The sequence below is a fragment of the Cinclus cinclus genome, chromosome 4 (assembly GCF_963662255.1).
Source record: "Cinclus cinclus chromosome 4, bCinCin1.1, whole genome shotgun sequence".
NCBI classification, from domain to species: domain Eukaryota; kingdom Metazoa; phylum Chordata; class Aves; order Passeriformes; family Cinclidae; genus Cinclus; species Cinclus cinclus.
This window is the reverse complement of record NC_085049.1, coordinates 24,655,892-24,672,216: the sequence shown is the minus strand read 5'-3', so window position 1 is coordinate 24,672,216 and position 16,325 is coordinate 24,655,892. Positions and strand designations below refer to the sequence as shown.

The window sequence follows — 16,325 nt, the reverse complement described above, 5'->3', positions numbered from 1 at the left end:
TGTTCAACACAAGGCAGGAAAAAAAAGGTGGGAAGATTAAAATTGCCCAAAGTTTGCTGCACTGATGACTGCAAGCCTGAATGATCAGAAGGATCCTTTCTAAAACTGAAAAGGTTTAAAGAGAAGAATCTCTGCAGAAAAAAGTATCTGTCTTTCTAAGTAGGTTTAGTGAGCTGGCTGCAAGAGATAATAGCCTCTAGCTCCTGAGGGTCCATTTTGCTTTTCTTACACAATTTAAAAAGTTCTGCTGTAGGACAAAGATGGTGTTGATTCAGGGAACATTTATGTTTTGCACAAAGAGAATTTTAAAATTCCTTCTGAGTAATAAAAAATGTGGCACTTATCATTGTGTGATAAAGGTAATTAAAAATAAAGGAGATAATAAGGAATAATGAGCGTAACCAGAATTTTTCTTCCTTTGTAGGTTATGGTGTCATGGCTGATGGAACCACCACCTATGTGAATGCATCTGTGTGCACTGTGAATTACCAGCCACTTAATCCGCCTATAGTTATTGACTTACCTACTCCAAGGAACACATGATTATAATGAGGATTTAAAGTTGTACCCAACACATTAGCAACTTTATACTGCTGGCTGAGAATCCCAATAGGGAACCATTCAACAAAAAAGCAAAATCCTTCTTTTTTTCCCTGCTAGTTCTTCACAGATAAATTTAGAGTAACAAAAGTGGACAAGGAACAAAAGACATTTTGGTGCCAGAAACAGATTAAAGACTAACATTTCATCATTAAAATGTTTGTGAACACAGAAAAGTGAATGCATTCCACACACATATATATATACATATATATATATGTATATGTATATATATACATCTATCTATCTATCTATCTATACATATATATATATATACATATATATATATATATATCTAGTAGGGGCTTTTGTACATACCGTATACTGGACTTATTAAAAGAATGATGTCTTTCAAAGGAGTGTTTCTTTAAGAAAGTTTGAAGTTTAAACATAAGTGCTTAGACTAGGATTTCCTCATTTCAGATGTTTTCCAGTGAGCTCTTGGTAAAATAAAATTTAAAAAAAAGAGGATGCTTTCCCTTAATCAACATGGCAAGTATAAAAGATGGTGCACAAATGACCAGTCACAGGAGGCAAGCTATTTCTCCAAGTCCTCCAGGTCTAAATCTTTGCATCTATTCAAAACCAATGCAATAAAGGCCCTAATTCACTGTACTGAAATGAAGTTTTACTACATCTGGCATTACAGATGGCAAGGGAAATGGTGCATATTGCCAGCATGCTGTAAACAGCTCTACATTCAAGAAGGGAGACTGTGTTAAGTGCAGTATAAACTCAGGAGTTTGTAACCTGGCCTCGCCTGCTTAAAAAAAAAAAAAAAAAAAGAAGATGACATTTCCCTTAAAAAAAAGAAGAAAAAAATATAACTGTGTTTTCATATGGTAAAGCGATATGTGATTGTATTCAAGAAAAAAAAGAGAGAAAAATCCTGCAAAGAGCCCACCCAACGATTAGTGATGGTATTTTAAATAAAACCCACTGGCACCATTGGTTTAAAACCTGCTAATGGGACATGTAGCTAATGATGAGATTACTAGTTTGAATTTGGCCCTGGTCAGGAGTGGTTACATGTCATTGTGATCATTTTTGTCCTTGGGAAACATAGATGGCAAGGGGAAGGCATTAACCTGAGGTGTAGTTTGGGCAATTGCTTTTGGGTGGCTGTGAGTAATGGGTACACACCAAAGTGTGCAGAGCAGAGGTCACTTCAGGGACCTGGTATTACTGCTCTTTGCCCACTCATGGACACTGCTGAGAAAGGCCCAGCACAAACTCAGTGGAAACCCATCTGTTGTGCTGTGTTTGGCACCAGGCAAAGCAGGGGACGTGTCAGGAGCTGGTTGGGATGTTCCACAGCCCCAGTACGGCCCGTGCAGCTCTTCTGCAGCATCAGCAGAGGTATTGAAGCTGCTGGGATTTCAGTTCTGTCCTAGGAAGAAGATTAAGAATGGATTACAAAGCCACCAAAAAAAACCCCAGGGTTTCGACATGTCCTGCAAGAAATGGATTTCTGCCTTGAACTAACAAGCATGTCCTTTTGACTTGATGGAGATAATTTTACTGCAGTATTCTGAATGTGGACATTCTGAATTTGGGGCTGACAGCATCTAGATATTAATCTTGTTCACACACATTGGGCAGACCACAGCACTGCCAGCTCAGAGTTGGTTGCAGGTCTGTGCATAGCCCACACCTGCTCACATGCATTGGAGAATTGTGTGTGTTACATGGATGTAAATGTGAGTTTTACATAGCAGCTGCATGTACATTATACACATAAACAATTTAAAATACCTGTGTTGCAAAAGCAGGCCATGTGAGCTTCAACTCTGAGCAAGGTGGGCATAAACTCTGCTTTTCACTGGCTTCCCATGTGCAGCAACTCTTCCAGGTGCTGCCTGGAGCCAAGATGTTCAAGCCCAGTAACTGACTCATGCTGTGGACCCACAAGAAGCCACCTGACCCCCAGAAAACATGACAAGTCACAGGTCTGTCATTTCTTGTAATTTGTTGGGTGACCACGTGTCTAAACTAATGTGCTGCTTTTTTCCTGAAAATGAAACCCAAAACAATTGGTGACGCCTGCAACTGGTTTTTGGGTGAGTGGTTCACAAGTGCATGAGCAGTCTGCCATTAATTCAGATGAGGCCACTTTTGTCAAAGCTACTGGCGTAGAAATTTCAGGATCAGCTCCTAAATTATTAAGAAGTGAAAATCATAGCTGAATATGAATTCCTGTCATCACTGGGAAGATGAACAATTGCATGTAGTTGGAATAAAAGTGGCTTAGCTAGTCACAATTCAAGTGGTTTGCAACAAATGTGGCAGGAAATTGGCTGTATGTTAAAGTCTGAAATGTTTACATTTGCTCATGGCACTTAAATGTTAAAGTGAAGGGAAGAGGTCCTTTTATTAGCCTCAGCAAAATTTCTATGTCAACCATAAAATATTCTCTTAAAAATAATTTTTTCCTAAGGTATCTTCCAAATACTGTGTATTTTTATGTGGAAAGGATATGAAATCAACTGTTACTTCAAAATATCATTTAAAGTACTTGAGGTATGAAAGCTTAAAGATTATTTAATCATTTTGACATAACTTGAGTGTTGTAATTTTTGGTCAAGCATGTTAGACGAATAAAGTCTTAAAAAAAAAACAAACAAAAAAACACACAATGAAAAATAAGGTCTCTTAATGTTCAGCTAATGTGATCGGCCCCATGTTGAAATGACTGCTATCTTCTCCAGGGATAGGAGCCAGGATGTGGGACATAAAAGTTGTTATGGAAGGGGATCAGCAGAGGGTGACCTGCTCTGTCCCCCAGCTCCCAGCTGCAACATCTCCTGCAGAGGGTAATGACCTCGAGGTTGGGGTTGCAGAGAGAGGGGAAAACAGCAACCGCTGCCTGTAATGGATGTGTTTTGGTGGGAGAGTGTGCCAGGTGTGTCTAGGAGGGAGGGAAAAGCTACTGGGGAAGTTCTGCAGTGCAGCTCTGAAGAGGTCGGGAACAGGGATGCCATCCTTTGGGAGTGGGCAGCAGCTGGGGGAAGGAGAGTTCCTTCTCTGCCTTGGGTGTAAGGACACATCTTCACAGAGAGGGAGGTTAATATTTTTATTTTAACTTTGTGGGACAGAAAGACCTGATCTACCTCAGATAAGGGAGGCCGTGAAAAGGAAGGTGTCCACAAATGCAGCTGTGCAGTTATCAGCTCCATTTAAATTTGGGCTGCCCTCTCAAGTAATTTCCTGCCCCACCTCCCCATTGCTGACCTTCACTGGTATTTATCCAGGTGGCAGTGCTCCTGAAGGAAGGTATGCTGATGTATATCACTAACATGTGCATTCCCATCACCAGGCAGAATTGCTGGCTGAGATTAATTCTGGTTCATTTCAGCAATGAATAGGGGAGATATCACTGCATGTCAATGAAAAAAAAATAAAAAAAGATGACAAGATTATTTTTACCTCAGTCACATACGCTGAGGATGTGAAATGTTCCTTGACTAGAAGGAAGGAGCAGGCTGGAACTCAGCACCCACCCAAGCAGCTGCTTTTGGTGCCCCAGGAAGGGATCAAAACTCCTGTCTGGGGGTCATGCTGGGGACATGGGAGGTGGGAAGGTGCTCTGGTCTTGCTGCAGGAGGGAGCCAGAGGAGATGAGAAGTGGTTTGTCTTTTCCAGTCACTGACTGCTGCCAACAGTTAATGCAAATACTTCAGAAGAAGGAGGAACACGACATCCCTTAGAAGGCAATTTTTAGAATAATCTGCCCATGGGGATCTTTGTCCCCCTCCCATTTATTGCTGTTTGTGTGAAAATTTCTCTCTTAAAACCCATATTATTGCTTTCTGCTCAAGTAACTCACACAGAGCAAATATAACTGCAAATGGTCTTTCCTTTCAGGTACATTCCTGTCCCTTTCTTGCAAGTCTCTCTGCATCTGTGATTTTAGTGATATTTTGGAACAGGGAGCACCCTGGATGATTATGCACAGTGCATTAGAACAACAGTATTTCGCTTATCCTTGTATGTGTGCTTCTGCTTGGGTTTATTGAATGTCCCTTTGTTCTCTTTTTATGTGAAAAGTGAAAATAGGAGCACTTACATGCACCTCTTTTGTGCCATTTGTTATTTTGTATATTGGCCATTATGCTGCTTTTTACTCACTTCATCTAGAAATTAAAATAATTTCCATTCTAGATAGACTCTATTTCTAACTTTCCTATCTTGGAAATGCTCCCCTTCTCTCTTTTTGATGTGTCATTTGGGACTTGGTGAAAGGCAGCAGTGCCAGAAGACCTCCTCTTCCTTCCTGTCTGAGCATTTAGACACAGTTCTCAGCTACTTTCTCTCCTGACTTTTATTTGATATGTTGCTTTTTCTTGGAGTTTTTGGGATAATAGCATATATTTGTTACCTAAATGGACCACTGTGGTGAGCTCCATCACCCCTTCCTCTCAGGGGGACTTACCCAGGCTGTGTCCGTGGTGGGGATCTCCTTCCTCCACTCTGGCCTGTTCCCCTGGCTTTGGTGGTGCTCTTGGCAATCCTCATCATCCCTGGCTGGACTTTGTTGCTGGAGCCTCATCCACCACGTGCGGGGAGTGGAGGGTGCTGCTGGGTGGGATAAGGAGCTGTGTGATGTTTGCACAGCCTTCATCCTGCTTTTGGGTTTTTTTCTTTTTTTTAGCTGCTGCCCAAATCACGACCCTTCTTTGCCTCCCATGAATAGATCTTCCGCAAAGGTCTTTATCAAAACCTTCACAATTGTCTACACCAATTATATCAGCGATAGCTCTTCTGGCCAGGACTTTGATGTACAAAAGCTTTCAAATAGATTAAAGGAACGGGCTTTTCTTTCACACAAATCGGTCGGCATTGTTTCCTCCCCTCCCAGTGAAGTACATTCTCTCTCCAGAGCATAATGGACTAAAACTGAGCAGAGCAATTAACCTCACCACAGGTCCTGGGTCTGTGCACACCGTGCCCTTGTGCTCTTTGCTCCCATCCTGGGCCATGTGGTCCTGGTTAGCGGGCAGATGCTTCCTGCAGTGGGAGAAGAGCCCATTCTCTCCCTCGGAGATCTGGTCTTGCCTCTGCATGGCCTCGGGGACAGGGGGACAGCCATGGGAAGCAACGAGGCAGGCAGATTGGCTATTTGGACTACTCATTACATTTACCCTGTCATTCTCTCTGTGTTCTGAATGGGGTGAGCAACTTGAGCAGGGAAAATGCTGGTTGCTATAAACATGTTGCAGCTCGCTGACAAGTGACAATTGGGAATACTAGAAGATATCAAGACTGGTGGTACAAACCTTTCCACAGAGGCCACTAGAGGGGTGAGAAGGGTTCTCAAAGGGTGCTGAGGTGCCTTGTCTCAATGAGTGCCTCCTTGTGCACAGGGGAATGTGTCCTGGTGGGGATCCTGCCTGTGGGGGAGTGGGGCTGAAGCGGATGGAGGGGACTAGGGGACTCCATCTGTAGTTCTTCAGGGCACAGAGCCAGGCGGCCCCAGTGTTGTGTGCTGTGAACTTCAGAGAGAGCCTTGTCCCTGCTGGGTTTCTGTTTCAGCCTGGTGGTGCTGCTGCTCAGCTGAAACACAAATGACAGAAAGCAGCAAGGTCAGGTCCGGCATGGCCCCACATCTCCAGTGTGCTGAGGAGGCCTTTGTGCAGACAGAGGGACTCTTGTCTGTGCAGTGTAATGACCCACAGTGGCAAATTTCAGGGTTTCCTAACAACTTTACTTCCCACCATGATGACCTTGGCCAAATTTTCTAGAAATAATAAAATTATGCAGGAGAAAGCAGTTTAATATAGGTGATGAAAAGTGTATTTCTATTTTTTTCTCTACTCTTTTTCTAAGGCTGTTGTGTGGCACAGCCATTCTGGTTGCATCTGTTACGTGATATTTTAAAATGCTGCTTCATGTGTGCCAGCTACTGATTATATTGCCTTTATAAGCACCTCCTGTGCTTCCCATGTGCTTCCCTGTGTTTCCTGTTGGTCCCTGCTGTTTCACAGCACTCTCACTGGGGCTCCCTGAGAAGCATCTTGCCATGGACACCCCCACTCTGGATACCTCTTTGGGCTCCCCAAGGGTGATGTATGAGGGTCAGCCCATTCTGAACCCACAGACAAACCCCAACACCCTCCCCAGCAGCATTAGCTCCAAAGACCTGCAACAAGCCAGGAGTGGTGTAAGAAAAGGAGACAGGTCTTCAGGTTGGGGTAAGCCTGGGGACATCCCCTGGCATCACCCCAAGTCTCTCCAGGTGAGCCAGTAGCTGTATATGGGGTAGGTTCCCTCCACTGGGAAGGAAGAGACCTGTTCTGGGGGGAATGAATACCAATACCAGACAGAGCAAAGGCAGAGCAGGACAGCAAGGTAAAGCATGGCAGGGCAGGGAAAGCCTCCAGACAAAATGGCCCAGTGGGGTCCACAGCATCAGAGTTTGTTTCATCAGTTTGTGAAATGGTACAAACATCTGGCACCCCGATAACCTCGTGGCCTGCCCATGGTGCTTCCCACCCCTCTTTCCCACATCAGGGGGTGCAGCCCCTCTGCCCTTGCCTGCAGTCCTTTGTAGTGACATACACAGGAAAGGGAAAGCTGCAGTGGAGCCACCAGGGAGTCATGAAAGGAACTGTTTCCAACCTGCTTCCCCATTACCTCAACCTGTGTTCCTGGGCAGCCATGGTTTACCCCCACACTTTCAAAAGCACCTTCTTTCCCCACCTGTTCCAGCTGGAATGCAATGTATACATAATTATGTTTATTGCTTGTTCAGAAAGAAATAAAACCTCTGAAGAGTTACCTGTCCAGTTTGTTTCTGCAGACGCTCTTAACAATAATTAATCATATGTAATAACATGGGGTCAAGAGACTTGTCAAAACTGCAGCTCTCGAGTGGTAAACAGAGCTCATGCAATTAGCAGTCCCCACTCTGAAAACGCTTGGATTGATTCATTGTTCTTTCTAACACCTAAGAAAGTCAGGGAAGTAATAAATCATGAAAATATAGACAAGGCACTCAGCAAACTATGATGAAGACATTTCATCAGCTGCCTGCAGCTCTGCATCCGTGTGTTTGCACTGGAGTCAACACCGAATGGGTTGCATGACAGCTGAAACCACCAAGCACTCACAAATGCTGCAATAAACTCAGAAATTTTGTGCCCTCTTCTGAGTCAAAAGTAAGGGATTTCTTAACTGCTTTTAATCCAACTGATACTGACCTTATGCCATCCCTTAAAATACAGGTACAGGAGCTTTTAGTGCACAAACTTTAATCAAAATAGTAGAACTTTCTCTGCCAAGCCCACAAGGCTGTGTGGATGGAGGGGAAAGGGTGCAGCTGCATTTGCTGGTCAGGTTCCATCTCTCCATGAACTCAGGATGCCACAGTGCAAGACACCCATCTCTTCTGGATCCTGGACATGCTTTGTTAAAGCAGCTCCCTTTAACTTGCAAAAAACCAAAAACAAAAACAACAAAAATACAACCACAAAACAAAACAAAACAAAAAATCCCAACAACAACAAAAAAACACAAAAAAACCCCAAACAAACAAACAAACAAACAAAAAAATAAAAACAAACACCAACCAACAAAAAAAATTTACTGAAGGAATAAAGGAAAAAAGGATAACAGTGGCAGAAGAGGAACAGTTCCTCCAAACTTTGAAGCTGGTGTTATCTATTAGAAACAACAAAAGGAACTCAAAGCTGAGAGATGGAAAGCAACAAAATGTATGAAAGCAAATTACTTGAATGGGGCTCTCAGAAGTGCTGGTGATGTTTTGTGCTCCCTCTTGGCTTTGTTTCTGTTTCTGAGTGAAAAAGGAGAGCATACTTTAAAGAGCAGCCTTGTCTTAGTAGTCTCTGCTAGGCATTATTAACAGTGGTTGTGTTTTGCAATTGTGATATTGGTCTAAAAATCATCAGGAACTCACAGCCTAAAAGTAGAGTTGAAATAGGAAGATGTTATGTGTGGTTTTTAAATTTTTAATAAAGAGAAAATAAAGACTGTTTTTATTCTTTACTAGTTCCCTGCAGTTTTAAGAGTCAGTCTCTTCTTACTCCTTGATGATTTTACAGAGGCTTTTCCTTTCCTGTGTACATGACTTCAGAGAACTGTGAAGTTGTTCCCACAAGAAGAGGGTGCTGATACCAATGGGAGTGACTCTGTCAGAAGCCCAAGGTCCAGTGAATCTGGAAACCAGCTGTGAGGAGCGAAAGGACCCAAGTCTCTTTTCCAAGTCGCTCAGGTCAGAGCACCTCTGGAAATAGCCAGTACTAACCTCTTGTTTTAAGATGTGGAAGCTGCTCAGGGCTGCTCTGGCTGAGCTTTGAGTATCTGCAAAGATGCAGAGCTCATCACCCCTCTGGACATCAGTGCTGATGTTAGACCACCCTCATGGTATAAAATGTTCTGTCCTGTGGAATGGAAAGCTCAAGCCCTGCATTCCCAAGGGAAGCCACCTGCCCTGCTCCCAGCCCATGTGGCCACACAGTGGCATCCTTCAGGGTGATGTCCAGAGTGGTGGCCAGTGCCAGGCAGCCACCACATCCATCTGGCTGCCCCATCCACTCCAAATCTTAATATATGTGGAGATCCACAGCAAAACCCTGGGATCTGCCAGCTTTATTTCTGGTGCTCTGATGTTTTCAGTTCAATAGCTTGATTCGCTTTGGTTGTTTTTGGAGAGCAAAAAGAAAACCCACTGTGAAGATGTGGGTGCTGGTCTTGGTCCCTCTCGATTCAGCAGAAGAATGAGCACTGAACTCAGCAAAATGAGCATCTAAATAAGTATGAGTCAAAAGCATCCTTATATGACCTCACCCTAAGGTCTATAAAACTTTTCAAGACCTTTTCAAGAGAAGCCATGTTAATCTCTGCACAGTGCTCTTTTCTGGCTGGGCTGAAGAAGACAAGAGTGACACCCACTGTGCTGAACCTTCACTTTGATGGACTGCTTGAGAGCAGCCTCCTTTCTGTGGGAAAGGTTTAGTTGGGATGTGATACTTCAAGTGCAGGAACTGGAGATATGGCAAGCAAAAAGATCCATTCATTGGGGAAGGATTTTGCTTTAGAAGTGTTTCAATTGATGATTGATAAGGAAATATGGGGCACAGCCTTCTTACTATTTCCACAACTGAAGTCTAAGTAATTTTTTCAGTGGAACAGTGAAAGGCAGCGAGCATTCCCTCACTGGGCATCTGGAAGAAGCAGGAGAAGACAAAACCAGGGAGGAAGATCAGTTCCTATTGCTTGGAGTAGAGGAGGAAAAAGGACAGGCTGGCACCAAAATGATGAACTAAAAGCGGAACCGCAGCACAAAGGACAGTACCTCCTGAAAACAGAAGACATTGCTGCACTGATTAATGATCTAACTTTATAAAATTTACACTGCAAATGGGACTGAGGGAGACGAATATCTATTTGGAAGAAAATGAAGGCAATCAGAAGATGCAAGGATCTGAAAAGGCTGCTTAACTGGGAGGTATAAGTTAAATAATTTTTGCTTTTTGGGGCAAGAGAGAAACTGCATGGCTTGGAAGAGCTCCACTGCTGCAGAAGACAGGGCTGTCTGGAGCTGCAAGGGGAGGTTTCAATTAACAGAGATGTCTGAAAAGAAGGGACCACCAAACCCTCAGACTGACTGCTCAAATGCTTGGAGTTGGCAACATATAATAGAGACAGACTACACTGTGCAGAAATTCCTAAATTGATTATGTATCAAGATTAAAAGCCCAGGTAATAAATGCAAGGAATAGAAATTGCCTGTTTAGAACCATGCATTAAAACTAGCTGATATTAATGAAACCTAATAGGATGACACATGACAGGAATGTTGATTAAGTTGTTTATAATATCTTTAGAAAAGATCAACTGGGCAAAAGGGAAATAAAACCGGCTCACACTGTAAAATGTTGATGCTGGCAACTATGAAGTTAGTCAGCTGGAATATTTATTCATTCATTACACCTAAAAAGTAAAGCTTGTTCCATCCCTCTAGGTGATACATGCTTCACACCATTACATTCAATTGAATCATAGAATATCCTGGGTTGGAAAGGACTTGCAAGGATCAAAGTCCAGCTCCTGGCTCTGCACAGGACAAAGACAACCCCAAGAATCCCACCATGTGTGTCAGAGTGTTTGTCCAAATGCTTCTTCAACTCTGGCAGGTTTGGTGCTGTGACCACTACCCTGGACAGCCTGTTCTAGTGCCCAGCCACCCTCTGGGAAAAAAAACTTTTCCTAGTATCCAGCCTAACCCTCCTGACAGCCCTCAGGCCCTGTCACTGGTCACCAGTGAGAAGAGATCAGTTCCCGATCCCCTGCTTCCCTCGTGAGGAAGCTGCAGACTGCCATGAGTCTCTCCTCAGTCTCTTCTCTCCAGCTGAGCAGACCAAGTGCCTTCAGCCACTCCTCATGAGACTGCCCTCCAGACCTTTCCCCATCCTCATGGCCTCCTTTGGACACTCTCCAATAACTTAATTTTTTAAAGCGTTTTTTATGTTGTGGCACCCAAAGCTGCCCCCAAGACTGGAGGTGAGGCTGCCCCAGCCCAGAGCAGAGCAGGACATTCCCTCCCTGTCCTGGCTGGCCATGGTGCCCCCAGGACAGGGATGTCCCTCCTGGCTCCAGGGCACTGCTGGCTCATGTCCAGCTGGCACAGCCTGGAATCCCCAGCTCCATTTCCACAACTCTGCTGCGCAGCCTCATTCCCCAGTCTGTCCATGCACCCAGGGCTGCTCCATCCCAGGGGCAGAATCCGGCACCTTCTCCTGTGGAACCACACAGGCTGGCAGTGCCCAGCCCTGCCATTTATCCAGGGCTCTCTGCAGAGCCTCTTTGCTCTCGAGGGAGTCAACAGATCCTCCCAGTTTGGTGCCATTGGCAGAATTATTGAATATTCCTTTGAGTCCTTATCCAGGTCATTAGTGAGGATGTTGAACAGCAAAGGGCTGAGGATGGAGCCCCCGTGGGACCCCAGAATGACAGGCGCCAGCCTGGTGTCACCACGACCACTGCCACCCTTTGTGCCCGACCCCTGAGCCATTGCTCACTCATCACAGGATGTGTTTATCCAGCTGTGGCTGGACAGTTTGTCCAGAAGGATCCTGGGAGAGGCAGTACTGAAAGCTTTGCTGAGGACCAAAAAGGTTAAAATCAACCAACCTCCCTTGATCAACCAGGTGGGTTACCTTGTCATAAAAGTAAATTAAATTTATCTTTTATCCCTATAAAAGGAAGGCTACTACTTAACCACGTATCAATATTGTTTGCAGCAAACCCTCACTTGTCATTGTGAGGCAGCTTGTTCTGAATGGTAAAAAGTAAAAATTTCAGTCCGCCAGAATTTCTGAAGTCCCCAGATGGCGATTTTCTGACAGAAAGGCTACTTCCAGCAGGGACATCAACATCATGTCTCATCTTGGCGGCCAAGGAGAACTCATTCACAGAGTGAGGGAGCTGAAGCAGCTTGAGGTATCAGCAGCACAACTTTGGTCACATCCACTGTGTGAACGTAAAACAAGGAGATAAACCATGTGAGATAAACTCTTTGTCTTCCAAAAGGGAAATTTCACAAAGCCAAACGTTAACACACCAGTGAGGAGAAAAAAACATTTCAGAAAGAAAATAGAGATGGTATTTGCAAACTGTTTAATCAAGTTTGTCAAAGAGCAGTCCCAGAACAGAGACTCAAATTAGCTTAAAAAAAAAAAAGGGTAAATAAAAGCAGACTCAGAAAAAAAAATATGAAGGGAAAAATTTGTGTTAAAAAGGAACAAGTAAAACAACACACAAAGGGACTACCAATGGCTCAAACCAGTCATAATAAGAATGCAAAAAGCAAATGGAAATGGGAGGTATTCTTAAAATGGTAGAATTTTAATATATCTTTGCTGTTGCAGATAAAATGGCCTGTAGTGGTGGTGGGACATTGCACACACTTACTTCTAGGCCTAGCAGTCCTGCAAGAGCATGTTAAATGGCAATTACCAAATTTGTTGACTCAGAATTGTATCTGAGAAGGTAGGGTTTTTAAGCTGCTAATAATGAATGAATGTTCAGACACATTAGCACGTGAGAGAAGTCTCAGAAGTCCAGAGAAGGCTGAAATTGTGCCAATATCTTTATAAGGGAGAGAGAATGGTCAAAGCAAGAGAGCATTACCCAGACTTTGATCCCTTGGGAAAAAAAGGCAGTGGAGGGATTGACTGTGCAAGGTTTTAGCAATAAAGAATTAAATGACTAATAAAATTAAATGCCAATCAAGGTGGGTTTAAGGTAAATGGATCTTCTCAAACTAATTTGATATCTTTTTATGAGATTACATGTTTGGATGACAAATGAATTAGTCTTAAGATAAAAGACTTGGTAATAGACTTCTGTAAAGCACATGACTTGGCACCTCTGTCTGGTATTTTCAGGAAGAAAGAGGAATGATATAATTTCGACAAGGCACACAACAAATTAATTAAAACCCACCAAAGGATGTAATTAAATAAGGAATCATCTTGAATATGTTTTGCAGGGTCATCCAGGTACTGGTTACTGCCCTGACATGAATTACATGCTACATCTTGATCAGGAAACTTGCCTCCCCCACCCCAAAAGGTGTCACTGAAGCTTTAAAGATGAACCAAGTGCTGTTCTGCAGGAAATGAATGAGGATGAAATGAAAATGAATGGGATGTCTCACAGAGATACTCTGGTCCAGAGATTTTTAGCAAATGAGGTCCAGCAAATTGGTCCTGCATTTCAGCGTGGACACGTATGAAACTGAATCCCTCATCACAAGGACATGGAGTGATTTGCCACGGGAAGAAGAGCTCTAAAAACAGAGGCCTTGGATGTGTGTCTGGCTAGCATAAAGTGTGCCCAGAAGAGCAAATGCAGCAGACTGGGCAAAGCTGGCAGAGGGAGGTTGCACAGCCTCTGCCTTTGGCATCCCTGGAGCTGAGATTTGAAAATGCCCAGTTCAGACATCCCTGACTTGAGCATGAATTTGAGGAGCTGAAACTGACTCCAGGAAAGCCTGTGGAAATGGGGAATGTTCCAGAAAATTTGCCCTAAGAGGTGAAAATCTGTGAAGTTCGCTCTGCCTTGCTGAAAACAGAAGAGGTTTAAGTTGATTTTCCTGTGACCTTTATGCAACTGCAGGGTGCACCAGCTGGAAGATGCACACAGGCAAATTAATTTCTGAAACAAGGACACCATCTTAAAAATGTATGGATTCATATGTATGGATATGGTGTTTTCTTTACGAAGTCCGTAATTAGCCACCAAAACAACCTTTGAATGATTACACTGAATCTTTGCAGCTGCCAATTTTAAAATCAAGGTCTGATGTGTATCTTCAGACAGAAAATAATTACGGGAGTCCCATTCATTAACAATAAACAAGCAAACAAACATCCATGTGAATCCTTTCAACTTAAGTGACTGTGATTTGGATCAGGCCCTGCCTGAGCTGTGGCAATGAGCAGTGGCCAGGGTGCTTCAGCCTCTCTGGGCTTGTGCAAACCCCTGCAACTAAAGAAAATGTTCCTTTACCTAGGCATGTCATTTCACACCCTGGCAGGCAATTAAAATGCAAATTAAAAATGTTAATTAGAACTGTTTCAACATCTATTCTAACGCACAAGATGGGAATTCTGCACGGTGTACAGAGAAAGATGCATTGTTCCTTAGGCAAAACCCTCCCGCCACTCTTGCTCTGGAGTGAGCAGAAAGAGATGCTTTTTTTTTCTTGAAAACCTGCAGGAAAAAAAAATAAAAGAAAATGGAGTGCTGAGATCTGATCCTGATCTCAAATGCTGGCATAAATCTACCAAAGCCAGAGGAGTGGTTGTTGATTTAGGGAGGTCAGGATCAAGTCCTGTGAAATTACTTACAGTGAAAGGAGGTGGAAAAGGGTATCTACCGCACAATGAAACATCTGTGTAAGAACTCGCTTTACTATTTTCCTCCTGTACATTTTTGTAAATCACAGCCAATTTAGGTGTAGTGACCAAGACAGCCTCAGCTAACCTGAGGCCACCTTGTTTCAATGGGGATTTGGGAGGGAAGGAGGAGGCTGTGCCACAGCACTCAGCCCCCATAGCTCTGCCTGCACAGCACTGCAACTCCATTTTATACTGACAACAGCTCTGTAAATGCATGCCAGCAGGTCTCCTTTCCACCTTAAATATGTAGTTGCTCATCCCATTAAGGCTCATCCCAACACAAACTGATGTTTAAGACAACTTTCTTCCCTTTCCTGCTTGAAATCTACCTACATCAAAGATGAAATCTGGATGCACCCAGAGCTGTGATGAGGTTGTTTTTACAGCTATTTGAGCAGCATGTTATACCTGCTTATTTGAAGATGATGATATTTGTATTGTTGCTAAGAATTCATGCCAAGCATAATTTTGGGGCGTTGTGAAGATATCATATTTGCATATTTTAAGTATTGATATAATACAAAATTCTCTTTATGACTCTTTTCACAGCATAATAATGCTCTTTCCACTGCATGACAGCCTTTAGTTTTGAAAAATTCAAAAACAGTGGAAAATTATTTTTTTAGAAAATGGATCTTTTTTTTAAAATCTGATTTTCATTTTCCCATGTTTGGAGCATCCCTTACTGCTCATGACCTGCTGCACATCATTCTGATAAAAACAGTAATTGCACAGAGATACAGGCACTTCACATAGTAATGTCTTAATCAAACAAATGACTGCATTTGTTTGATTTTTTTTTTCCTCAAGCACACTCTATTTTTAGCCTTGCAGACCCCATTCCAGTTGTCCATGTAAAAGATGGTTCATATGAACCTCAGGGTGGAAGCACAGGGGTCAGCACACAGCTGACCCTTGGAAAACAGGAGTGGCTGCCGAAAAATCCCCAACTCCTCTTCTATTACAGAGTTTATCCATCCAGCAGTTTGCAATTTTAGTATGAAAAATCTCCTTGGTTATCTCAAAATGCTGGCAATTGAAATTCATTTTGTTGGGGTTTATTTTTTTGAGGTTGTATAAACAGTTGGTAAGTGACATCCCTGCCTTTAAGAACTCAGTAAGAAAACCCAGCGTGATTTGATTTGTTTTTACAGTGAAAAGATTGTTCTTTAATCCCTTTGGAGTTGTTGGATTTGATACTCCTGCCAGTCGAACTAATGAAAAATCCTCTGGCAGAGTGTGTGTGGAAGCTCAGAGACATCCATCCCCTCACTGCACTGCCTGTCCTGAACATGGTGGAATCTTGAAAACTGCAGAGCAAGGGACAAAACTCCTGCATCCCCCTGAGTAGCTGTACTCTATGCCAGAAACCAGTGCAGGGGTGGAAATCTTGCTGTATTTGATGCAAAATTAAAGCCAGTTATCAAACAGGAAGTAGTATCAAACAAAAAGCAAACAAAAAAAACCCACCCAGTTGAGCAAAAATACAAAAGAATCTTGAGTAGTTAATTTTTTCTCCTTGGTTATGTGCACTATTGTAAGAATATTTCATGCAGTATTTGTGTTAATCTTAGGTATCAAAGTAGCAATTCATAGTTTAATTAATATGAATGATTAATTCACTATATAAGCTGCGTGGAGTAATAACAGAAACTGTTTTTTATTAATGGAGCTAGGAATTTTTGTAATGATCTAGTGTGGGAGAACATCCCTAAATAACAGCAGCTTCAGTTTCCTCTGGTAATCAACTATTGAAGCAGCAATTTCAGGGACGTACAGATAGGCATCAATTTTGGGAAA

General features: G+C 43.0%; 1 protein-coding gene across 1 annotated transcript in view; it reads left to right on the top strand.

The window, feature by feature from the left end:
• Positions 1 to 543, top strand: part of MPPED1 (metallophosphoesterase domain containing 1) — a 52,793-nt gene extending 52,250 nt beyond the window's left edge. The window contains exon 7 of the mRNA XM_062490918.1: positions 425 to 543. Within this exon, the coding sequence (XP_062346902.1) occupies positions 425 to 543 (119 nt within the window). The remainder of the gene's footprint in view (positions 1 to 424) is intronic.
• The last annotated feature ends 15,782 nt before the right edge of the window (positions 544 to 16,325 follow it).